The 26,079-nt window shown below is 40.8% G+C and overlaps 1 protein-coding gene across 2 annotated transcripts in view; it reads left to right on the forward strand.

Moving 5' to 3' along the window:
- Nucleotides 1-26,079, forward strand: part of MAGI3 (membrane associated guanylate kinase, WW and PDZ domain containing 3) — a 214,107-nt gene that overhangs the window by 126,560 nt on the left and 61,468 nt on the right. For both annotated transcript variants that reach the window (XM_075264082.1, XM_075264083.1), the window contains exons 4-7: nt 7,852-8,064; nt 8,551-8,719; nt 8,885-8,964; nt 11,929-11,986. In XM_075264082.1, the coding sequence (XP_075120183.1) occupies nt 7,852-8,064; nt 8,551-8,719; nt 8,885-8,964; nt 11,929-11,986 (520 nt within the window). The remainder of the gene's footprint in view (nt 1-7,851; nt 8,065-8,550; nt 8,720-8,884; nt 8,965-11,928; nt 11,987-26,079) is intronic.

Here is a 26,079-nt window from a genome sequence, read left to right on the forward strand (position 1 = left end):
ATGCCAGTCTTCATAAATCTGCCCTAGTGTCTCTAAGTTTCATTAAAAAAACAAGCATTGAACTGAATTGAGATACCACCCAAACAGTGGCGCTTTTCAACTAGGAACAGGTATTTGAATATTCCTTTTCCATTTTGCGCTTTTCAATAGATTCCCATCTACAGGCTCTATCTCTTATTTTTTTGTACGTCTCTCATACAGTGTACACAGAAAGTAGAGGAGAAGCTGTTGGGCTCTCTCACTTAGAAACATTAGCAGGATCATATAGGACATTATAGAAAAGTAGTGACCTGTACTAATGTATAAAAAGTGCTTTGAATGCGATACAAACCCTACTGCTATCTGCAGCAGTTTCTGTCTGTGTGTTTCTTTTTTTTTTTCTAAGATTATGCTCACTCCTTCCACGTCCTCCTTTATAGACTTTAATTCTGAGCTGAAGTATGAAACTTCTGTGACCTGCTACCCATCATGTTGTAGAGAGACTAAATTCGGCAGAGATTTCAGAATAAGAATCTGTTTAGCAGCGAGGACAGGGAAGGAGTCAGATAAATGGAGACAATAGTGTTCCTTATATTTCTTAGTACTGTTAGTCTATGTAACAGTACATTTAAAGGGGCTCTATCAGCAAAATCATGCTGATAGAGCCCCACATATGCGTGAATAGCCTTTAAAAAGGCTATTCAGGCACCGTAAATGTTACATTAAACTACCCCCCAGTTTTAAAATAATACCATAAAAAAGAATGTGATCTACTTACGGATCGTGCACGCTGGGCGGGCATTCAGGGTGCGCCGTCTTTTTCATCCCCGCCTCTTCTTCCTCCGATGTCCTCCGGTCCCGTCCTCCGGCGCTCGCGAACTGACACTGATATAAAAAAAATGGCCTGGGCGCATGCGCAGTAGCATGCGGCTTCTACTACGGCTACTGTGCAGGCGCCCAGGCCATTTTTTTTATCAGTGTCAGTTCGCGAGCGCCGGAGGAGGATGGGACCGGAGGACGTCGGAGGAAGAAGAGGCGTGGATGAAGAAGAAGACACACCCTGAATGCCCGCCCAGCGTGCACGTTCGGTAAGTAGATCACATTCTTTTTTAGGGTATTATTTTAAAACTGGGGGGTAGTTTAATATAACACTTACGGTGCCTGAATAGCCTTTTTAAAGGCTATTCATGCATATGTGGGGCTCTATCAGCATGATTTTACTGATAGAGCCCCTTTAAGCTGGCCATACACATTAGATGTAAACCTGTGAATTTAAATGGGAACGACCAATCATCGGCCGTCAATATTTATGAGGCCCTTCCAACTATGACCTGCTAGGAGAAATTGTGAAATAAATGAGGAGGGGCAGTTGGATCTCCCAATGATCTGCAGATAAACATTTGAAGTCTATGATTAGTCATAAGATTTGCCAAACACATTAGATGATTGTTGGCTGAAGTAGCCAATTATGATGGGACCGGCCATGATCTGATCTGTGTGCAGAAGTCCCAATTCTCCCCACAATGTTGGATTTCAACTACCTGATCCTTTTGTTCTTGAGATGTTATTTGGAAATCAATGGGAGCGTATACGGCGCTCAAAATCTCACACGGTATATACGTGCCAGGTCACGCGGCACGTTACTCCGTGTGAATGCACCCTAAGAAAGCACGTAAAAAAGAGCTGCAAGCCTGACTTTTTCATCCAACGATTTCAGAGAAAAAAACCCAAAAACACCTTGCTGATCTCATTATAAACCCAATGAGTCGGTTCTGCTCATGTTCATCATTGTTGAGAAAGTCTAAGCAAAGTACATCAGGAATCGTATCCTACCATGTGTTGGGATCTGGCCAAATATGTTGCATGTTAAACATTGATAAATATGAGCATTATGGATTTGTTTACCGGTTGATTATAATTGCAGAAGAGACATGAAATGACAGTATGTCAGGTTCCTAAATCCATCTCCTCCCACAGTCTCCTAAAATCTATAAGCGTGTTTACAGTTACTTAATTTCTGCAGAGAACATTTCCTGCTCAAAATGCCAAGTCTTGGATTGCATCCACTTACCGCTCATTTTTATAGCAACACCACTTTATTTTATGGCTTTTATAGGGGATTTGTTCTTATTTTTGTAAATGCTGGCACCTTTACTACAGTATAAAGCTGATGACAAACCACAATTTTTTTGTTTTGCCAAGCACACCGCTTAGAAACACCACATATTGTGCACTGAAAAATATATCCGAATCAATGACTTTATTATATTTATGCCCAAGAGAAAAAAAAAGCGGTGTCATGTTTGGTCATTATATTGAAATATGATACTAATTTTAAAGGGTCTTCCCACAAAGAGAAATCATGGCATATCAGTAGAATATATGATCACATCCTCAATGGTGAGGATCTAGTTACTGATCCTCAAAATGAAGGGGCACAGTTTTAATAGTTCATGGCTTTTCGCCATCACCCTTCCTATCCACCAGCTGTTTAGAGACCCATGTTGTGCAGGGAAGCTGCCAAAATGTTTTGTTCTGGATCAGTGGGGTCCCAGAGGTCATACCCTCACTAAATATGAAGCAATTGTATATTCTGTAGTAGCAAACCATCATCTGTTCGAGAGATTCTAGTAGTTTGTCTACAAAACAAATTTCTGTTTTCCTTTAAAATACGTTGAAAACCACTGGTATATGACGACTTATTTTCAGGCAATTCTTTATGAGAAAAGCCATTCATTCGTTCATTCATTCATTCAAAGGTGATTATAGGAACTCTAAAAGAAAATATCTCATACCAGCACAAACAGATGAGTTCCTCTTCCTTTTGGGGAATCTCTGGTCCGGTGGGTATCAGATCGTCTTCCTTTAAGTCAAGAGATCTAATTTGCATATTTTTTCCCATGAAGCTTTGCACTCGCAAGAGACCCTTAAATAGCCAATCGGCCTGCAGATTGGTCCGTCTCCAAAAAATCAAACATCAATTTTCATACTGTTACGTATAAAAAGTACATTGTTACTTTAGCCCTTTTTGTGCTATCATTAGCAAGCCCCATCCCTTTCCTGAACCAGAACTGTGCTAGAGAAGGTATTAGAAACTATTAAATCAATACAAGTTTTACAGATGTGGGGATACTCTTAAGATTTTCCTTGGCCTTATTCAGGATTCTCAAGGACGTCTCATGTTCTTCAGCTTTCTGGTGTGCAACATTGAACCATCAGGATTTCCAGATGCTGAGAAGCAACAATAATATTGGGATACCAACACATTACATCTACAGGATATTTTATGACAACCTGTTCTCATATCGTAGGCGTTTGTGAGGTCAGACGCTGATACTGAATGAGAGGGCCTGGCATACCAATATCCATTTCAGTTCATCCCACATCTGTTCAGGGTTCCATGTGGGCTGGTCAAGTCTTTTTACACCAAACTCACCCAATCCTACATTTATGGACTGTGATTTGTGTATTGGGTTATGCAGGAACAGAAAAGGACTTTCCCCAAAATTGGAACCATATAATTGTCCAAAGTATCTTGGAATGCTGAAACATTAAGGTTTCCCTTCAGTGGAATGAAGAGCCCCAACCTCTGAAAACCATCCCATAACTTGAGAAACCTGATTTATCAGTCTACAGAACATGTTTCAAATGCTCACAAGTCCCGCAGCCACCTTACATCTGATACTTGGTGATGTAAGCCTTGCATGCAGATGTTCGGCCTTAAAGAGGACCTTTCATCAGATTGGGCACAGGCAGTTCTATATCCTGCTGAAAAGCCGACAGTGCACTGAATTCAGCGCACTATCGGCTTTCCCAATCTGTGCCCCGGGTAAAGCGCTATCGGTCCCAGTAACGTAGCGCTTTACAGTCAGAAGGGCGTTTCTGACAGTCTGTCAGGTACGTCCTTCTCCACAGCAGCACCTATCGCGCTGTACAGTGTGAGCGGGGAGGAACGCCCCCTCCCCTCCTGATAATACTCGTCTATGGATGAGCACTGTGAGCAGAGGGAGGGGGCGTAACTCCCCGCTCACATTGTACAGCGCGATAGGCGCTGCTGTGGAGAAGGACCTTCCTGACAGACTGTCCGAAACGCCCATCTGACTGTAAAGCGCTACGTTACTGGGACCGATAGCGCTTTACACCGGGCACAGATTGGGAAAGCCGATAGTGCTCTGAATTCAGCGCACTGTCGGCTTTCCAGCAGTATATAGAACTGCCCAATCTGATAAAAGGTCCTCTTTAAAAACCCATGCCACAATGTTTTTGACTCAGCAGAGCGTTGGCTACTCTCATACACTATGCCTCTCAGAATTCGGGGACTCTGCTACTTCATGTCTGAGTTGCTGTGGTTCCTAAACTCTTCAATGATAACACTCCGATGATTGTGAACTTGCTTGTTAAAATGGCGGCATCCTGTTATGCTAGAATACACTGAGCTTTTTACATTAACCTAGTCTTTCACAGATTTTGGTAAGGGCAGGCTACATGGCTAGTTTCTTGATTTTGCATTCCTATAGCAATGGGTGTGAATGAAAGAAGATAGAGTATGAGAAGAGAATATGACTAAACAGGACTGTGGGAGAGTATCAGCGTCTATATTATGTTTCCGCACCTCCCCTAGGCCTTATCTTATTATACTCAGGGGTCTGAAGAGACCCAGAGTATAATAATAGCACTTCTGATTCCCCCATTTATTATATAGTATCTGTGCATCTTCTGCTAAAACATTCCAGAAAGTTTTTATTTTTTTCACTACTTCTGTAAACTTTTAATTATATGGTTTGACTCCCAAAACGGTGTCTGATATGATGCAGATATAGCGCGATTGTAGCATTCTATAAAGGCTGAGAAGATTGGCCCATTATAGTGTATTGTATAAGATGTGCCCGGTGGGAAGGGTGCTGCGGGATAACAGTAGTTTTTCATGTTGCTTTCTATACATGCTACTAAGGGAGGTGTAGCAATGGAAGAGCTTGGCTTCAAGGATCAGAGCATAAGAGAGGTCTCTGTGATTCTCTGTAACGTACTAGTCCCATTATCTTCCATTCTTTTATTTTGTACGTTGGGTCTTCCAGGGATTGCGGTATAGCTTTTTGATCATCTGAAACACTGTTCTTATACAAGAAGCAGTGAGCTTAGCGTCATCTACCTCCGTAGCAAAATCCTAACTGAGCTGAAAGGAAATCTGGCTGAGGGAAGAAAAATGGACCAAGTTGTTAATATGTGATATAGTGTACGTTACGTAAATATTCTCTCATGAATAGGAAAACATATACTGTGTATTTTCTGGTGGGTAAAAAATACATTACACATGTAACAAACCTGTTACAGCAAACATTTCAAAGAGTCTACGACCACTAAAATAGTATATGGGTTTTTTATGTATAAGTGCAATTTAGCTACCAAGAAAATTAACTTTTAATCCCAATGCCAGTATCTGTGCCTATCACTGCTGGCAACACTTCTGTTTGTGGTGTTTAAAGTTGATTGCAACTGTGTACCTAACACCTTAAGACCGAGGACCTATGTAGCGGAAACGCTGTGCTTTTACCACAACGGAAATCACAGCGTTTTACAGTACCTGCAAAATAGTTGGGATTCTAGCTAATGCCATCAACACATTGTAGAAAAATATCGTCAACAGACCATTGCGTTTTTGTAAATTGCAGCATGTCAAATGTATCTACAGAAAAGCTGGCGTTTTCCGTGTAGGAGTAATTGAAGCAGAATGTTCGTAGAGGAAAACACTGCAGAATTTCTATGCAAATCACTGCGGGAAAATTTTTCCCGCAGCACTTTTTGTCTGCAGCTTGCTATGTGGGGCTTTAGCCTAAACGGGTTTTCCAGGATTATAGCATAGTATAACAATGAAGGTCTATCCTTAGATTAGCTCATTTATATCAGATCATTGTCTGACACCTGTCACCCCTGCGATCAGCCCTATGAAGTGCTCTGACTTTTTGGGCGAGCACATCTTCCTCTTCCTAGAGTAGTGACATGATGTTTGTTGGTCACATGGCCTTCCTACAGCTCAGTCCTGTTCAAATGAATGGATCTAAACTGCAATAACCAGCACAGACACTATGCAACGTACATTGCTGTGCTTGGTATGTATTGAAGACACAATGCTTGTCTGAACTCTTTCTTCTTTACTAGCTTTTTAGCCCAATACTTCTCTTGAAATGAGTTTGGGCTTCATATCTAACAGGCTTTCAACCAGTGGTGATGAGGCAGCCAAAGGAGCTTCATATGCTGATGGACTAAGCTGCTGCTGGAGGTGGTCAGTAAAGGGAGACAGTCTTGGCAGCTGTAGCCAGAAACTCGATACAGCAGTTCCAACTTTTCCATCCAACAAGTTGCTTTGGTGTAGGAAGAATAACAGAGCATGTATGTCCATACTGTGGGATACATTGCAGTTTTCTGCCAGGAGTCCTCAAGGTGTATATCTCAGACATCAGGCTAAAACCATGATGCGAGCAGAGTCTTAAATCAGAAATTGAAATTTCACTTTTACAAAGTTATGTAAAAAGGAGCCAGCCAGTGCGGTCAGCTGCCGCCATGTTTTGAACTCTTATCCACATCTAGTCCAGTATACGTTCAGTTTTACAGATTGATTGGATTTTTTTTGATTTTTTTTTCATTGAAATTATAATGACCTACCCCGACGAACCTGGTAACTCCTAGAGGAAAAGCTTTGTGAAGTTGAGGCATAAAAGGAAGAGCAATGATTTGCTTGGCAGCATATCAAGCTATCCCAACAGATAAATAGGTTGGGGTAACCTGAAGCAAACAGTGTTTTCCATTTGTATACCGGTCTCTGTTGCTGTGATATCTTTGCTTTTGTAAAAATGCAAATTAGCTTTTTGGAGCAATTTGGGGATTGAGGTTGCTCCAAAGCCGTAAGCACAATGCCCTCAGATTTCATTTGGGTGACAACTGCACTGGGGTGCAAACAGGCACTCTCTTAGGTTCTGCTGCCCCTTCATCTAGGTGTATTCTTGAGGCTATATGCACACTGTTTCATAAAATATCCTATATAAATGGGTTTTCATAAATATCTCTCTATCTCTGTGACTAGCTCAGCTTCCACAGACCTTTCCATTACTGTGAACATATTGTATATGTTGAGTTGCTGTGGGAAGAATCACTGCCGCTCCATTTTACATTCTAATTCACTCATCATACTCCTCTCTATTACATATCGGAATTATGATCAGGCATGCCTGTTCTTTCCCCCTGCAAATGGGCAAAGTCAAGCTCATTACCTATGCACGCATGCAGAAATGGGATTTATTGTCCCCCGGCACAGTCACGGAGTGCATGTTTATATCTGCAACATGTGGAGAGAGAATTAGAGCACGCTGCACCATTTTGTTGTCTTTTCTGGAAAAACTGCAGTGGGATTAAATATCTTCTACTGCGGCTGGATGTAAAGCAGATGAATGTTGGTGTAACAAATGTGATGCAATTGTTTTGGTTGCTGAACAGTCAAGATAATTCTGAACAGAAGCCAGCATCTAACAGTGAGCGGAGGGGGGACAGATTTCATGACAAATGACATTTTGCACTTTAGTTTTTGCATTTTATTTTTACAAATATTTTATTCTGTGAAAGTTAGGTTTTTCTGGATTTGATGTACAACAATGATACAAGTAAATCTGTTGCAGCCCACGTTTCTCCCACTGCTCTTAATCTAGTTTAGATATCTTCAGTACATTGACGTCTTAGGGCCATGTGATCATTTATTTAGTACCGAGAGTTTGGATTAGTTTCCAGTTCTAACCACTAATTTATAGGACATGGTTTTTGTATTGAACAGGTTTTTTTTTTTCTTCAGTCTTATTTTATGTCATCTTCTTTGTTTTAATATAGGCAATTTCTATGGTACGCCAAAGCCTCCTGCTGAACCCAGTCCTTTCCAACCTGATCCAGTGGACGGCGTCCTGTTTGATGGAGACTTTGACACAGAAACGACACGAAAGAGAACCACGTCTGTCAGTAAGATGCAGCGTACAGATTCTTCTCTCCCTGAGGAAGAGGAGGATGAGGAAAGAGAAGCTGTGAATGGCAGTAGTGGAAGTGCAGGTAAGATTTGGTCAAGATCCAGAAGTCTGTTGTGTGTGTGCCTTCTCTTTTCATCTGAATTTGTGGGTGTTTTATCTGCAGCAAATTACAGTAGCAGCAAAGCGTATATTATGTTACTAAATTTCATCCAAATGCTGCAGAAATTTTTTTTTTCAATGTAAATTAACCTGCAATAAAATGTACTCGGATGCTCGCTAAAAAGATTAGGGATTTATGTTAAGTGATATACATTATATACTATTAGTAATCTTTATTTTTATAGGACCAAGGAATTTATCAACATGTTATGCAGCATTAATAATAATAATAATAATAATAAAATGAATCACACAGGATTAGTTTGACTGCAGCAAAATCTAGATAACATTATAGGAGTTATAGTGAAATTACTATATCTTTCTAAGAGTTTTTTTTATTTTCAAAAGCCATTGAGAAGGCTTATAGATGATACCTCTTCCTACTGTCAAATGTCTGTGATTGTTTCAGATCGCGACAGACCAGAATCTACAGATTGGGGAAAAACCGTCCCTAGCTACAACCAGACAAACAGTACTATGGATTTCAGGAACTATTTAACTCAAGGTGAAAACTTGGAACCCCTTCCAAAGAACTGGGAAATGGCCTACACTGATGCTGGCATGATATACTTCATTGAGTAAGTTTATATCTGTACTATGACACATGGTATTCTATTATGCATGAAGCTTATTTACCTGGTGCTGTTTTGGCGTCTCCGGCTACGACCAATACTTGTGGTGTTACTGTGTTTGCTTTTACATTTTCTCACGCTCATTTTCCTCCTTGTTTTATTTCTAACCAGCCACAACACTAAAACAACAACATGGTTGGATCCCAGGCTGTGCAAGAAAGCCAAAGCTCCTGAAGACTGTGATGATGGAGGTAAGGACAGTTGTTAATATTATTTAATCTGTGGATATATTATATTTTATTTGTTGAGCAGATTTTCATTATTCTTTACCATTCATATAAAAAAAAAATCTACTACAGCACATACAAAAAATATACACTTCACTTGTCTTATGTAGACTAGAACAGAGGCAATAATGGGTTGGGCTGTATTGTTGTACTGCTGGAGTCTCCAGTAAGGCAGAATGGCAAGGCTATACATAATAATGACAGATAATGTTCTGCATTCACCTATGTGTGGAGGAACAATGTTGAGAAGCTGTATTCTGTCTCTTCATGGAGCCTCTAATAGTCTATTGAACTTTCTCTAAATCACTTCTCATTCATTGTACCTGCCAAGGACCTCACATACCTTACTGTGCACTCTCTATACAGATGATACAGGAAGGCTAAAGGATAAAGGTTAATGTTCATCCAAAAACAGTACCAGGTTTGTCCATGGGCTGATGTGGCATTGTTTGTGGTAAAACATCAGACTTTTTTTTTTTTTTTTTTCTAGTCCTCGACAACTTTTTCAAGGCGTATTTGCAAGACCCACTAAAGACACTTATTCTCTATCCATGCAGAATCCTACTGTCCTCAAAAACAGGGATTTGTTTCCTCAACCTTACCAATCTAACCTAACCTTACCTTTTGTGGCAGTGTGCAAAGGACAGTCAAATCACCAATTTATATATAACATCTGTGAGCTTAAAGGAATTATATGTGATTAAAAGGAGTTTGATTTTCCCCCTCACCCCCAGAAATACACTAGTACAGGGGTAGGGAATGTACGGCTCTCCAGCTGTTGCAAAACTACACCACACAGCATGCATACTTGCTCTTTTGTTCTTGGAACTCCCATGGAAGTGAATGGAGCACGATGAGAGTTGCAATTTCACAGCAGCTGGAGAGCCGAAGGTTCCCGACCCCTGCACTAGTAGCACCATTCTTCAGGTATCGTCTAGTTTTGCAACCTTGGTCAATATAAATTAATAGTGAAGCTCTTGAATACCAGGCACTGCCCATGATAAAGAGTGTTGATTGGGGGAAGTAAAATGAGTGCTTGGTTCTAATTCTGTACAAACCCTTTAAATGAGTTTTTTTTAATTATTACTAGGATAGGCCATCAATATCCTATCAAGTGGGGTCCAACTCTTTACACCCTTACAGATGACTCTTTGGGGGACATAGTGCTTGGTAGAGTGCTGCAGCCTTGGCATTGTTTACCTTGGTCTGTACTTACTAGCAGTGGTGCAGCGTGATGTAGCTTCATCCTGTTCACTTGAATGGGACATAGATATTGTAACTTGCCAAGTAGACAGAGTATAAATTCCGTAAGTAATACCCCCACTGATCTGATATTGATGGCCTGTCCAAACAATATCCTGGTCCCAGGAACCCCTTAAAGGGGTTTTCCACTTTCAGACCAATACTGAGAGACAAATGTTAGTGTTTGTATAATAAAAAGTTGTTCAATTTTCCAATATACTTTCTGTATCAATTCCTCACGGTTTTCTAGATCTCTGCTTGCTGCTATTCATTCATTCTACTGGATAAAAGTCTGACCATGGTCATGTGATTTACGGTCCATGGTCATGTGATGGGCACACAGGTGCTGCTCGTTATAGTCACAGCACAACAGTCAGACATCTGCCTGGTAATCAGCTGTGCACCTGTGTATGCATCACATGACCATGGACCGTAAATCACATGACCATGGTCAGACTTTTATCCACTAGAAGTAACAGAATGAATGACAGCAAGTAGAGATCTAGAAAACTGCGAGGAATTGATACAGAACGTAGATTACAAAATTGCACAACTTTTTATTATACAAACGTTAACATTTGTCTCTCAATATTGGTCTGAAAGTGGACAATCCCTTTAATAATTGGAGCACGCTCAGTGCATGCATGAAGCCACCTCGATCTGTAAAGCTCATGTTGCTTTCTCTACTCGCTGGGTTACAAGTTTATGATCTGTGGCATCGGATGAACTATTTTTTAGCGCTGTAGGAGTTTGGTCCTTAGTAAGCAAACTCTCTTGATAATTCCGTCACATAGGGCTTACAGCGATGACTGTATATCTGGTATATTAGGGACAAGTGACTTCATATTCATGTCATTTTCTTTGTTGCTCTAAATATAATAATCCAGCAGAAATAATGAAGCTTGGATTTTTCATCCCTTTGGAATAGGCCAATTTCCATCCACAAACAATGTGAGGTGATAACACAGCTGTACAACCTACTGCTAGTCAAAGCTGATGTAATTTCCCAACCCGAATTAGCATTCCCGCCCAGCTGTGCGAGAACATCATGTACATTTAAGTAACGACGACCCAAGGCATTGAGAGAGAAAAATCTTCAAAGCACTGTAGAACATGATGATTCAGTGTGCTCAGCCAGCAGGCTACGTGTCACATTCTGCTTATCTGTATTTAATAATTAGTAGCCGTCTATCTAACGCTCTGAACGCCGCTTGTTAGCTCGCAGTGCCATCCGCAACAAACAAGCTGTTTTGACTTCTTAGACTCACTTAAGATCACAGAGAAATCTGCCCTGCAATGTACCCAGCATATATTCACCCTCCCATAGATGGCTGGTATATAGTAATGCAGATCACAGATAGGTAAAATGACTTATATTACCTTTATTGGCCGTCACTTCATGCTGTGACGGATGTTTCATATCCAGCGTGCACCTTTAGAGTGAAGGCCATGCAGCTTGTGCATATACAAATGAATTGACATTCTCGTCACTCTTTCATGTTTCTCGGTTGACTGAGGGTGTCAGCTGGCTGAATTCACCTTGAAGTTTCTTCATGCAGCTGCTGTTATTTCTTGAGAGATTGGGCAATGACTGTCACTAGATGGACATGCAGAATTGTAGTATCTGTTGCACTACAGGTGTGTAGAGAACTATCCAGACCATCATTAGTCTTATTTCTTTTTCAGAACTTCCTTACGGCTGGGAGAAGATAGAGGACCCACAATATGGGACCTACTACGTTGAGTAAGTAACTGTACAGATATGTCCTCCTTAGTTTCCTTAAATTTGGTTAAGAGCTCCAATTTATCATGAGACCAATTCAATACAATACCATGATAGGCTAGCAAAAACCCTAACAGGTGCAAAGTACAAGCACTGGGTGGCCATACATAGACACCTACAGTTTACAGATTATCAGGAAATCATGTTATTTTGAGTAGCTGCTCATCTCATGACACACACATCTATATATGTCCAGCTATGAGGGGTGGTACAGAAGGACACATCTGCGTTTTTTCATTTTTAATTTGTGGCCCGGCACCCGTCCCGGTGTCTGTATGCCAGGTCCGGATGCCGGGTCTGTAACTATGATATTGCTGAATTACGTAATGACCCGAGTATAAGCCGAGGCGGACTTTTTCAGCACAAAAACTGTGCTGAAAAACTCTGCTTATACTCGAGTATATACGGTAAATGCTATATATGTCATACTACTGTACACAGATTATATAATCTGACACTATTCCCTGTTACATATGGAAGACATAGTCTGATCACAGGTAGAACATAAAAACTTCATACAGATTTGGATAATTTCTAAGATTTTTGAGTTCAATGCCTAACATTCAGTATTTTCTGTTGTGTATGAAAAATGTTTAAAGAAAAAACTGGATATGTTGAGGCTCTCGGTATTGGTATGAATTGATATAGTACGAGGTTTTGTAGATGAAGCCTGTAATCTCGGAACATCATTGATTTCCAGAACAAAGAATGTGCCATACAGTAAAGTGCCAGATATCATTATTGCTGGAAATCGCTGACTAAACATACTAAACTACCAGTAAATGATTTCTTGGCCTGTCGCAGATATTTCTAGTAATGGAAATCTTAATGCAGCATGTGGGCATGAAGCTCCATAGCTTTGATCTTCTCAAATATATGTATGGAAGAAGTATATAGTCTTAAATTCTTGTTTAATTCCCTTTTTTTTTTGGCATGCCTACATTCCAAACTAAGAGAAGACTGTAGCAATGCAACAGTCCTTGGCACATAGCTTCATCCTTATTGCAGGCAATATCACGTTATTATAGTAATTCTTTATTTATGTTAAGTAGACTTGTGGTTATGTTTGAAATTTTCTGGAAGGTTTTTACACTTTGCTAGTTCCCTTGAAAATAAGGTGATGACAAATTTATCTCACTGCTGGGACCCCTATTTCTCAACTATAATCTGTAGGAAAACCTTGATATAAGTGCTCCGCCACAGGGGAAACGGAGCATTGCACAGTTCCCATTTAAATCAATAGGTTGTCTGGGTAAGGCAGGGCAGAACACGTCCTCCATCGTGAGATGAGCGCTTTTTAACCATTTGATGCTCTGAACAAAAGTTGAGGCTTTTGAACAGAGGACCACCCGTTTCTAGCTACCCAGAATTCCATTATAGGATATGTGACTGGTCCATTAATAAGCTCCATGTGTGAACACTATCTTACGCTGGGTTCACACCTGCGTTCATGACTCCGTTCTATGGTTTCCGTCTTCTGCATGGCAGAAGACGGAAACCATAGACCGGGTCCGGCCGTGCGCGGCGGTGAGCGTTTTAGGCTCTCCGCCGCGAAACCGGATTTTTTTATCCGGACACAGAGTACTGCATGTTCGACTCTGTGTCCGGATTATAAAACCCGGTTTCGCGGCGGAGAGCGCAAAACGCTCACTGCCGCGCACGGCCGGACAGCTTTCTCACCCATTCAAATGAATGGGTGAGAAAGTCTCCTGCAGGCTTCCGTCTCCTGCATCTGTTTTATGCAGGAAACGGAAACCTGCAATAAGGACAGTGAACGCAGATGTGAACGAGCCCTTAGAGGCAAATGGACTCCTAGTAACGTATCAGTCCAAATTTATTTTATCTCTTATCTGTCTTTATTTTATCTCTCACTTCTCAAGTCAAATGTATCACCATCGCAAGAAGGTGTTATTGTAGTGTGTTAGATCTCTGTCTCTGGGAATGTCAGATTCCCTGTGTTAGTCGCAGCATGGAGACTTAACACCATCTCATGATTCTGTACAGTAAAGTCATTGCGAATCTCAGCCTTCCATATATACTATATTGAGCTAATGTAGTGAGGTTGTAAGACAAGAAATTAGTGAAGTGTGTGGAATTAATGAACAGCAGCTTGTAATTCACTGTATATTCAGCTGTGCTGATCCCTTGCTTTGACAAGGGACGAGGGCAACAACCCTTACAGTATCTCACTATATTAACTAATGAAGCTATCGACTTATATGCCACACGGTGCGTTCATTTATCATTGGTAATACCATTTAGCTATTGCATACTGCAGCCTTGCATTAACTCCTTCACTCCATCAGATAGCATTAAACTGAAATATAAAAGTAAAAATATCTCCATACTAAACAGAGTGAAGTTCTAAATCGTTCCAGGCAAACATTAAGTGGGATTTTCTGTTAATGCACTTTGAGAGTCCATTAGCATTAGTTTTACCTTAGGCTTTGTCTTTATTGCAGTGCTCTGAAATTAAGAGACAGTTGTGGCATATTTAAAGGTCACAGACTGTTCCCTTTATAAATTCAGGTTTGGCTGTGTCCTCTGGGTAGAGAGATGCTGGAATCGGTGATGATGATATGCACATGCTTATGTATATGCTGGTTCATAGATTTATGGTACTTTATGAATGTGTGTGCTGAAACGCTATAGAATATCGAATGGTAGCTTTATACACATGACAACAGATGATGGAAAGAATTGATGGCTTTACAAAGTATGACAAGATAGACAACTGGATTCATTTACAGTCTGAGAGTAAAACCCGTCTTATTACCCATACAACCAATAATATTCGAGAATTTATTATATTGTTATAACTTACAATATGGAAGCTCATCTCTGGATGGTTGCAATAATCAGAAATATACAGGCTAACCATCATGTGGTATTTGAGGTGAAAGCCAAAGAGCTGTAATATGATAATATGTAAATTTATTCCATATACATGGTATAAAATAGCAACAATAGGATATGTTTCTGTCCATCCCCACCCTATTGAGCACGAGCAGTTGCGAAAGGCCACAGATGGGCCAAAATGCATCCTATTTCTGTTGGAATATGGAATGCACGTGGAGTAAATTTATACTGAATATCAGATCCAAGTACATGCCGTATTAACAATAAAGCTCTACATAAAACTCTAACAGGGAATAGCCTCCATGCATTCAACTAGATGGTTAGATTTTATATTATGACTTCATATAGGTCCTTGAACTTGTGGAAATTTTATTTTACTAAATGTGAGTACATTTGTGTCTTTTTTTTTTTTTTTTTTTTTATAGAATATGAAATGTAGTTGTACAAAAATTGGAAAATGTCTTATGATATGGATAAATACTGTGTGTTGTAGGTAGAGCTTTAGCACGGTACGACTGGTTTACCTATAACCTTTTATTGCCTTTAGTAAATTAAAGTAATCTAGGTGAATGACTTGACTATAAAACTAGTGAATCAACAAGACTGAGTGAAAACAATTATTTTTTGACTCTACCTTATGATACTGATACCCTTTTTAAAGTGTAGAGAAGGTAGCTCGGAGGAAGCAGTGGTGCAGACTCAACTAGTCAGAGACAGGGACACAAATTTTGCGGCAAAAACTGGTTTATTTAAAAAAAATAAATAAATAAACCTTTATGTCAGGCACAGAATAAGCAAAATAAAATACAGCCTTAACTTCAGACAAAACAAAACCCTGCTCGTCTGAGCTCTAAACAGAAAATACTAACTGTATGTAACTGCCTTGTTCTCATTTCACTGGTAGTACACACTGTGTACTGGTCTTTGTCTAGTTCTGAGGTACAGACTAGACTGACTTGTTTGTAGTAGCGGCTGCTCTGAAGCTGCACAGGCCTCTGTGATTTAACATAGCACACCCAGTTGGTGTAGTGGGCTTGCAGTGACGCTAACTGCCAGGCCTTGTTGCACACCAGGGTGTTTCTGCAGTTCAGAGCCCAGTAGGGCTCCACAGGGTTTTTGTTTATTATTATTTATTTATTTATTTTTTTTTAATAAACCCTGCTGACCATAACAACGTGTAGCTTACTACCAGCAACACAAATCAACCAAAACAGCACTGTATCATATCACATGGCTCTCAGTGTCAGGACAGACCCAGGCACTTCCTCTCCTCCCAGGATCTGCCCTGAAGTGCAGGCTCTGCAGCCTTTTATGGCCCAGTAACAAACCCATGACCCACAGCTAGGCTGCAGATTATTCAAGATCTGCCCTGGACCACACATAAGTCAGAAATCTAGGGGAGACATACTGTGACTCTAATTATCTGCCTGTCACCTTCTCTCAATACCTAAAAACTCTCCTATAAACATTCTTGCTTGCTTTGGATAAATACGCAGTTCTCAGTGGACAAGAGAGTAAACTACCCTAGTGGCAACATATTTCCTGGGAGAACAAAGGATCATTTATAATGGCATTCATCACCCCATTTTTTTTCTTCTCTTGACATCATTGGTCGGTGGGGGGGAGGGGGAGAATCAACATTCCCCTATAACATTAAATAGCTGGTCTGTCTGTTCTGATTGTTTTTATGATGTACAGTGTCCTTTTAGAAGTCAGTCTATCAGTTTTCTGACGCAGAACTCAATCCCCAGCATAGTCAAAGGGGACCTGTTACATTGAAATTGCAGTACAAATGTAACAAGTAATGAAGCGTCTTCTTTTCTATAAGCAGGATATCTCTAATAAAAAAGTACAATATTGTGAAATATTAATATGTGCCCGTCTTAATTCTTTATTTAGCGATATCCATGAAAGAACAGTGTTGGTTGGATTCCTTTTCCCATAACATTCTATTCATTAATATTCAGCTGATATTTAATGGCTTTCATACAATAATAAATCTGAGGGAACATTTTGGTCTGGTTCACTAGCTGACTCCAAGTTGGAAAGCAGAACGTAGCTCTCCCTGCACTTTGATATATTTGGATTTGTGTGTATGAAGGAGAGGCTGGGTGCACTAAGGGCTGCGTGCGCAGGGAGTGAGTTGTCTAACTGAATGAGTACTGGCTTTTGTTACGTGTGTGTTTATGACAGCTTAGCAAAAGCCCTTGTTCCCCTCCGGAGCTTTGTTGGCAGCTTGCAATCATAACAGCGTAAGAACCAAGATAACTGCAGACTAGCTGACAATATAATCTTTGGGGAGGATGATGGCGTTAACCACGGAAAAGCTAACCAGTGCTGCAGCATATAAAGCAAGTGTACCGTGAGTGAACCGCTGCACCTGGGAGATGCTGGTCCTACCCAATTTTAACATGTTCGTAACCCAACAGTCTCCAGGTATTTTACAGATCGCTGGAAGATTAAAGACATCAGTTCATACTTTGTGTATTTTACATATAGTTCAGGCAAGATGCACATTAGAGAGAGCCATAGTAATAAGCCCAAAATATTCCAAGTGCCCCAAGTACCAGCTATAAACCAGTATCTGGATAGTTTATAGGTAATGCACAAGATAGATGAACACTGGTAAGTAGAAATGTCTACTGAAGTATAGATATCAGTTTGCTTGGTATTATTATATTGTTGTTCATATATTAGCTCTTGTGTATGTTTAAAATGTGAACTTTGACGACAACTGGTTTGGTTCTGGCTATGCGAAATATCACAAGGATCACTCAGGTCTTCTTCTTTATGTCATCTCATGGGGTAGTGCCATACAGAAGAGGTAATAACTGTCCAATCGTTGACCACCAATGCGGAGGACAGGGGGCCAAGAGTCGTCCTAAAGCCTCTTTGTAAGTCGAACACCAAGGCCCTTGTTTGACTTCTATGGAGCTGCCAGGGCTCCTGCAGGCTCAAGAACCCTGGTCACACAAATGAGCTGGCACTCCATTCACAAAGAGGCTTTATCGGGACATTTGTCCTTTGTCCTCCTTATCATTTGCGGTAGCATTTATCACTTGTCCTGCGGATTGGGAACAAGGGTTCAGAACAGCACATCCCTTTTAATAGAGCATTACACAGATACTCTTTCTGTTAATGGACTTGTATGTTATTTTGACCTCAAATGGTACATAAATAGGCATTACCTTCTGCCCTTGCTCCCGCTCATAGTACACTCTCTGCGTGGGAACATGAACCAGAAAGCTCAATATGGGCAATGTTACTCTTTTATGATTGGTGCATTCATTGGCAATGTACATTTCCATTGTATATATCCTTAAATGCCAGAGCTCCTTCCAGTGAAGTGTACTCTCTGCTGATCAAGTGCTCACTTTTTAATTTTCATGTTCCTGTCTGGAGGTGTTGGGTATCCAGAGATTTGTGTTTTTGCTGTGAACAGACTGTGATCTAATGAAATATTTTGCAGTTTGTAGCTTCTCGTGTGTCTTTGCCTGTTCCGATAATCCGTTCAGGGCGCACGTTCTTTGTGGCAGAGCATTGTTATTCTCTCGTTGCTAATTGCCGCTTCCATCAGTCCTTGGATCCTGCACTTAAGCCCTTGTTTGTGCTTTATCTCAACCTTGAGGAACATTGCGTACATTGATGGCACTATACAAATAAATTATGCATGCATACATTTATTTCCTAACAGCGTTTTGGTTTGTGTGGAGGAGCTTTAAGCCTTAAAATATTGCTTCCTTATAGGATGATTATTAATATTAAACTATAGTGCATACATATTGTGCAGCCATATACGGTTTGCCTATGGCGTTTAACCCTTTGCCTATCGCAACGGCCTTCAGCACACTGAGGGGATTACCAGCCGCAGCATTTTCCAGAAAAGCTCTGCTGCCATGGCAACATCTCTATCTACATCCCCCTTGAGCAATTTGATATAGAGGACATTTCACCTGGAATAAACAGAACTAAGATGTCATGTGAACTTTTCTTTTTGGCCGTGTATATTTTTGTTCCAATGCAGAAGGAGGGGGCAGTTTGTCATTCCAGATTCCCACATGGTGTCTTGTGTTCACGTAACCACCCACTCATATGCCACTATGCATTGGAGCTAGGGACGGCTTCCAGCATTCTGCCTCTTCCACTGAGTAACACAAATACCAGTTTGCTTGGAAAGGTTTCTGGCAGCCTGGGGACCTGTCTGTTACATGTGCAACTAGTTCAAGCTGCAAGGATAGTAGCCAGAAAGATTTGTGTGGTATTTACTGTATATAGCGCATGCATCCTATAGTAAGGAGGGTGACCAGAGAAGCAAAATGTCCTATTGCTGAATAATTCATCTAATTATTTTCTGAAGTTAATAAAATGTTAACCCTGTCTTTTACACTTAAGTTTCTCCTCCTTGTGGATATGGCCTGCTGGTTATCCTCATCCATAAAGATAAATTGTTATAAGCACCATTGCAAATCTTGCAAACCCTCCTTATTTATTTTTTTTTTCATGCAGCATCCCGCTCCTGATTAGGCCCGGATGAATGCGCTTAAACAGGAGCGTGTCTTGAGCCGTGGACACCGCAGCTAACTCAGCTGTGAAATCCGCAGCAAGATACCGTATATACTCGAGCATAAGCCGAATTTATCAGCACAGTTTTTGTGCTGAAAAAGCCTCCCTCGGCTTATACTCGAGTCAAGCAAAAATAATTATTTTTTTTTTTGTGGGGAGGGGGGGGGGGGGGGGGTCTATGACCAGCCGCAATAGTAATGTATAGAATCTCCCGTACAATAGTGAAAAAAAAGAAGCTTTAAAAAAGATAAAGTAAATAAAAGTTCTAAATCACTTCTTTCCCCAGAATACATATAAAAGTAGAAAATTACTGTGCAACACATACGCATTAGGTATCCCTGTGTCTGAAAGTGCCCGGTCTATTGAATATAGGGTATCTGTTAATATTAATCGGTTAATAGGAGCACTGCAGATACCCTATATTCAGCCAGACTGAATTCCAAGTGAGGGGTAAAAAACCCAGTCCTCAAGCTCAGGGAAGGGGCAGACAGGCAACCAAAATACCTCCTCCCCTTCCTCAGCACCCAGCAACTGCTGCACCCAAAAACTCCGACCATTTTAATTTTTGAAATTTCCCCCCCTCGGCTTATACTCGAGTCAATAAGTTTTCCCATTTTCTTGTGGTAAAATTAGGGGCCTCGGCTTATGTTCAGGTCAGCTTATACTCGAGTATATACAGTAGGTCATGTCGCTTCTTTTTCCTGCTGCTAGAAAAAAAGAGAACGGCCATTTTTGCAGGAGGATTCTGCATCAAATTCTGCCTGCAAAAAACTCCTTGTGAACATACCCTTACTATACGCGTGGCTTACTTCCAGCCATATGAACCAAACAAGCAAAATTTTGTCTCACCAGACTCAGGGTTACAGGACAGTCCCATCCACCTCCTTTCACCTCATCGAACTGCTATGAACTGCAAGCTCTGCAGCCTTTTATAGGACAGTAATGAGCCAAGGATCTACAACTGGGCTGAGGCCTACTCCAGATCCGCTGTGGACCACACATACATCAGATACCTTGGGCTAAGAGGGGCCACACGGTGGCTCAGAGGTTAGCACTGCACCCTTGCAGCACTGGAGTCCTGGTGTTCAAATCCCGCCAAGGGCAAAAAACCATCTGCAAGTAGTTTGTATGTTCTCCCTGTGTTTGCATGGATTTCCATCCCATATATAATATACCTGAACTTCAGCACTCTGCCTGTCACTTTCTCACACTGTTTAAAATAAGACATTACCGACAACAGTACATCCGTAAGTATGTCTAAAGAACTTCAAGGGATCTTCACAGGTCTTGTGCTTTTCAAGCTCTTTGAAAGAAGGATCTAAAAGAAGAGCAATGCTTAGTTCTCACTCTCTATCTTGATACAATCTATAACTTGTTGACCTTAATCTATAAAATGACTATTCAGTTTAATACCAGCTAAATCAAGTGAGATATCGCAATTTGGCCCCTCAGGTTAATCGCCTAGATTAGTCCAGTCCCTAAATCCTGTCACAGATGTCTCCACAAGTGGCTGCTAGGTGAAGTTCCCTGTTTCAGGAGGATTATTTTCTACGATATTTCATTTTATGAGGATTTAAAAAAAAAACACAACACATTCTAAAACATCTGAAAATAGCTTGCAGAAGCGGCACATTAATGACTGACGCATTGGAAGATGCTGTCCGTGAGAAACCCTGGTTAATGGAGATCAAGCGCTGGTGTAACCCTTTGTATCATTGAGCATTTCAAGAAATGACCCACTAAATTGATTCTGCTTGTATCTATGAAATTCTGTATTGTTTAGGATGCCCTAATAATGATGCACTCATACAAATGATTTGTCATTTTATGCACTGGAGCGTGCCGCTTCTCGTACACCAAAAGGCTGACAGCTGGATTCATTCTGCAAAGCAGGAAACATATTTTAGTGTTTTTCAGTGAAATTGCTGTTGTTGCTATGACTGATACAAAGGAATTACATGTTACTACTTGCTATATAATTAGATTATGTATGTTACTATGGCGGGGGCTGAATGTTTTTAGGTTTATATCTAATAGGTATTTTGTTGAAAATCTTATTAGATTCGTTAAGAGATAATTATATCTCTGAAATTGAGACAAGATCTGGGGATAGTATCTGATGAAATGGTATACGAGATGTAATATATCTCGTAATATATAAGTATTCACCCGGTTGTTAGGTAGAACGTAATATTGTTCTTTGTATAAAATCATGCAGTGCTAGATTCAATATTCCCTACGCCAATTTTTTCCACGTTCTATAGTCATGTACTCCGGCTAGGACAGATTGGATTGAAATGCTGTATTATGAATAAACTCTCCCTGTTAAGCAGTCTTTCTATGGGAATGCCTGTATTGCGCCGTGAGTGAGGACATTGTGTAAGTGGTCCCCTGGTGTTCATCATTTAACCCCTATACAGGGAATTGCTTCCTATTACTGCAGGGAACCAATAACTTGCCACCTCTAGGAGTATTTATTTCTCTTACTTTTATAGTGCCACCTCTTTATGGACATTGTCAGTCACTATCCCATATAGGGCTCACAATCTATCCTTGGAAAGAACATATAAACTCCTTGCAGATGTTGTCCTTGATTTGATTTGATCATAGAAGTATAGCTCGGCAACAGAGCTATCCGTGCTGTAGTCACAATGTAGTTGACCTAAGTAGGTCATAATGTCCCATTGCATGGCACTCTTTTTGTAATTGATGAATCAGACAAAAGTTTAGGACAGGTAGTACAGGATCATAGGTAAGGTAACAAGCTAAGGTCAGCCATGAGAAATCAACAGCAGGTAGCATGGTAGTGAAGTCAGATGACAGAAAGAGCTAGGAACCTAAATTTCTCAGGCACCTTCATATGGGAGAATGGTTCCTTTTAAAATGTAGTACACATGAAGCCAAAAGTGACAAAATATTTATTTCAAAGTAATGGGGAATAAGATCTGGACAGCATCTTAGTTTCTGTGTGAGCAAAGGATTGACTATGTACACAGGCAACTTGCCAATAACTTAAAGGGGTTGTCCAGGATCTGAAGATAATTGATACTGATGACCTATCCATCATATTGGTCAGGGTACAACACCTGAACTCTTTCCCAATCACCTGATCAAGTGCATGGGAGCAGAGCTACAGTTCCATATGCCTCAACTACTGTGTACTGAGTCGGAAGATATATACAGTGTACTGTGCTCCTGCCCTACAGTGGTGGCACCTGGAATTGCATCTTTGTTCTCAAGGATGTGGCTATAAGGGATGCAGTGGTAACAATCACTACCAGAATCTGGAGTCTGAGAGGTCCAAAGGCTTCTACAACATAACTGGAGACACCAGTATTATCGATTTACTGGAAAAGCCATTTACGCTACATTTTACAATGTTGTTGTAAGTAAAAATGGCACAATTCTGGGCCTGGCTTAAAACGTATTACTATTAATTTGAATGGCCATCAGTCCTTAATAATAGCATTAGAGATGAGCGAACACTAAAGTGTCCGAGGTTCGAAATCCGATTCGAACAGCCGCACACTATTCGACTGTTCGAACGGATTTCGAACCCCATTATAGTCTATGGGGGGAAATGCTCGTTTCAGGGGTACGCAAAATTCGATAAAATTATACTTACCAAGTCCATGAGTGACGGTCGGGCTGGATTCTCCTTGAAGTCTTCTCCTGGCGCAGCGCCCCCACGGCGTCTTCCGGCTGGAATTCACTCTGCCTAGGCATCGGGACCTAGGCAGAGCCGACTGCGCATGCGCGGTCGGCTCTGCCCTGCCCGACGCTTGAGCAGAGCCGACTGCGCATGCGTGGGCATGCCCACGCATGCGCAGTCGGCTCTGCCTAGGCCGGATGCCTAGGCAGAGTGAATTCCAGCCGGAAGACGCCGCGGGGACGCTGCACGGAGAAGACTTCTAAAGGTAAGAGAAGAACCAGCGTTGATTGGCAGAATGTATAGCATGCGGCCAATCAATGCTGGTTCTGCATCGAACAATAAACTTCGAACAGCTAGTAGTGTTCGTTCGAGTACGAGTATTTCGAATACCGTAGTATTCGATCGAACACCTACTCGATCGAACACTACTCGCTCATCTCTAAATAGCATCCTTTAGTAGTATTGAGGAACGTGTCCAGTGATGATTGTGTCCCCGTATGAGTGAATGTCTAAGTGTCTCGGGTTTCTATCTGATAATAGAGTAGTGTTAGTATTGTCAGGAGTGTGATGCTTCTTGTGTGCCTTGTTGGTAGCTTGATAGAACAGTACGTTTCACATTGCGAGCTAGATATTCAGGAGTCCATTAAGCAGTATCACTTTCTATACTCCAGCCTCTAATTTCCTATCACTTTGTATTGAAATTATCTCAGCTTAACAATGGTACCACATGTTGTTTAATTATGAACACTTCAAGGAGCGCTCTAGTATCATAGACTTAGGATGTGATTTACATAATTGTCATGAAGCCTATAGTGTTAAAGGGAAATTAAGCAAATCAACCCGTACAATATACTGATTTCTTTAGCTTTCTTGTTTTCCGAACAGTCTTGCATTGTTAGTTTTTCAGACAAGATAACTGAATGTGTGTGGGTTTAAGGGGGGAGTTATATAAGTAACATATATTATAGAGATTATGTCTGTTGTGTGAAGTTTGTCTGAATATAGCCAGCCACATAAACAATTGATTTACTGTCCAGAAGATGATTGACAATGTCCAGAAAACAGTGTCTGGAGTGTCAAGAAGAAGTCAGAAGAAGTAAACATCAGCTGGAGGTGGCATCACTTATTACACAAGACTGTCCTAATGCTAATGAAGCCATATCATGGCTGAAACATCATCATCATCTTACAAGTGAGAAGTACAACAAGGATGCGTCTCAATACTGAGACACCTCAGGATGGACAAGGAAATTTCAGCCAATTCCATGGCCGAGAGGTGGCATTCAAACCAGATTCAGACAGTAGTAGTGGGAAAAAAATCCATGATGATGATTCCAACAAAAGAGAGGAAAAAGCCACACAAAAGAGTCTGCTTGGGATGAATGCCTCGAGGCAGAAGAGTCATTAGTAGACCCTCAGATGACACCAGTGAAAATCTGAACAGTTCTTATGAGAATCTTCAACAACTAGCCAAGAAAAAGGAAGAAAGCTTTGAAGAAATATTTGTATATATGAGTTTTAAATAGAGGTGTTAGCTGGATAGAGGATGACATATTTTTCTAGTTAAAAACTTTTCCAGTTGGTTATATAATTTTAATAATTGTATAATATATTGAATTTTTAATTTTATTGTGACTCCGGCGTTAAAGCTCACCCAAAACTGCCTCCGACTTCATGTTTCTTACATGTCTACTCTGTACATAGTGGCTACAGTGTTCACATCATTCTCTCTTCGCAATATAGTTTTACTATCTTGGACTACATATATGTACAGTGTGCGGAAAAGTAGGAGCAAATACAGAGTGAGCACCCAGACTTAAATTTTGCAAATGTAACTAATAATAACCAATGGTACTTCAGAATCCAATGATTGTTTAAATAAATAAATAAACAGTTCATCTTTATTTCTATATCAGGTTAATGCCCCTAAATAGTGAAATAGTTAAAGAAAAAACAAAAAAAAGTTTTTCATTGAGTTTTTCCTCTCCGGATTATCTTTCCCTGTTAAAGGGGTTTTCCCATCTCAAGGATCCTATCTACCCTATTTACTCAAGTATAAGCCGACCCGTCTATAAGCCGAGACCCCTAATTTTACCACAAAAAACTGGGAAAACTTATTGACTCGAGTATAAGCCTAGGGGGGAAATGCAGCAGCTACTGGAAAATTTCAAAAATTAAAATGGCCGGAATTTTTGGGTGCAGTAGATGCTAGGTGCTGGGGAAGGGGAGAGGGTGTTTTGGTTGTCTGTCTGCCCCTTCCCTGAGCTTGAGGACTGGGTTTTTTCCCCCTACTTGGAACTCAGCCTGGCTGAATATAGGATATCTGCAGGGCTCATATTAACCCCTTCCCAACAGAACAGGAGCACCGCAGATACCCTATATTCAGTAGACCGGGCACTTTCAGACACAGGGATACCTAATGTGTATGTGTTTCACAGTAATTTTCTAGTTTGAGGGCGGGTTCACACCTGCGCCCGATCTCCGTTATACAGGTTTCCATTTCACTTCTGCTAGCACGCTAGGAAGCAGACACATGCTGGGTGTGGGCCTGAGCTTACGTGGCCACGTCACCCAGCGTGTGATGAAGCAGTGAGGGTGGCGGGGTCTGAGTTCCTGGCCTGCTAGCAGAAAATTACCGTAATGACTCTAGTATGAGCCGAGGAGCGCTTTTTCAGCACAAAAACTGTGCTGAAAAACTCAGCTTATACTCGAGTATATACGGTATACTGGTAGCTTATGTAAATTGAAGACTTTTCCTAAATATATTGCTTTAGGAATGCTGCTTTGTTTGCGTGCTATTTGAACTTATTCCTCCCATTGTTTACACAGTGTTTCCATAACCACAGACCTGTAAGTGACATCACTTTTGGTTCTCAGTGTTATCTACAACTCAGCAGGATAATTAGTTCAGCTAATTGCAGTTTACTGATAAAGCTAAGTCTGTTATCTCTCTATGTAAACACACAGATAACATTGAGTC

This window comes from Leptodactylus fuscus, chromosome 2 (genome assembly GCF_031893055.1).
Source record: "Leptodactylus fuscus isolate aLepFus1 chromosome 2, aLepFus1.hap2, whole genome shotgun sequence".
Taxonomy (NCBI): Eukaryota; Metazoa; Chordata; class Amphibia; order Anura; family Leptodactylidae; genus Leptodactylus; species Leptodactylus fuscus.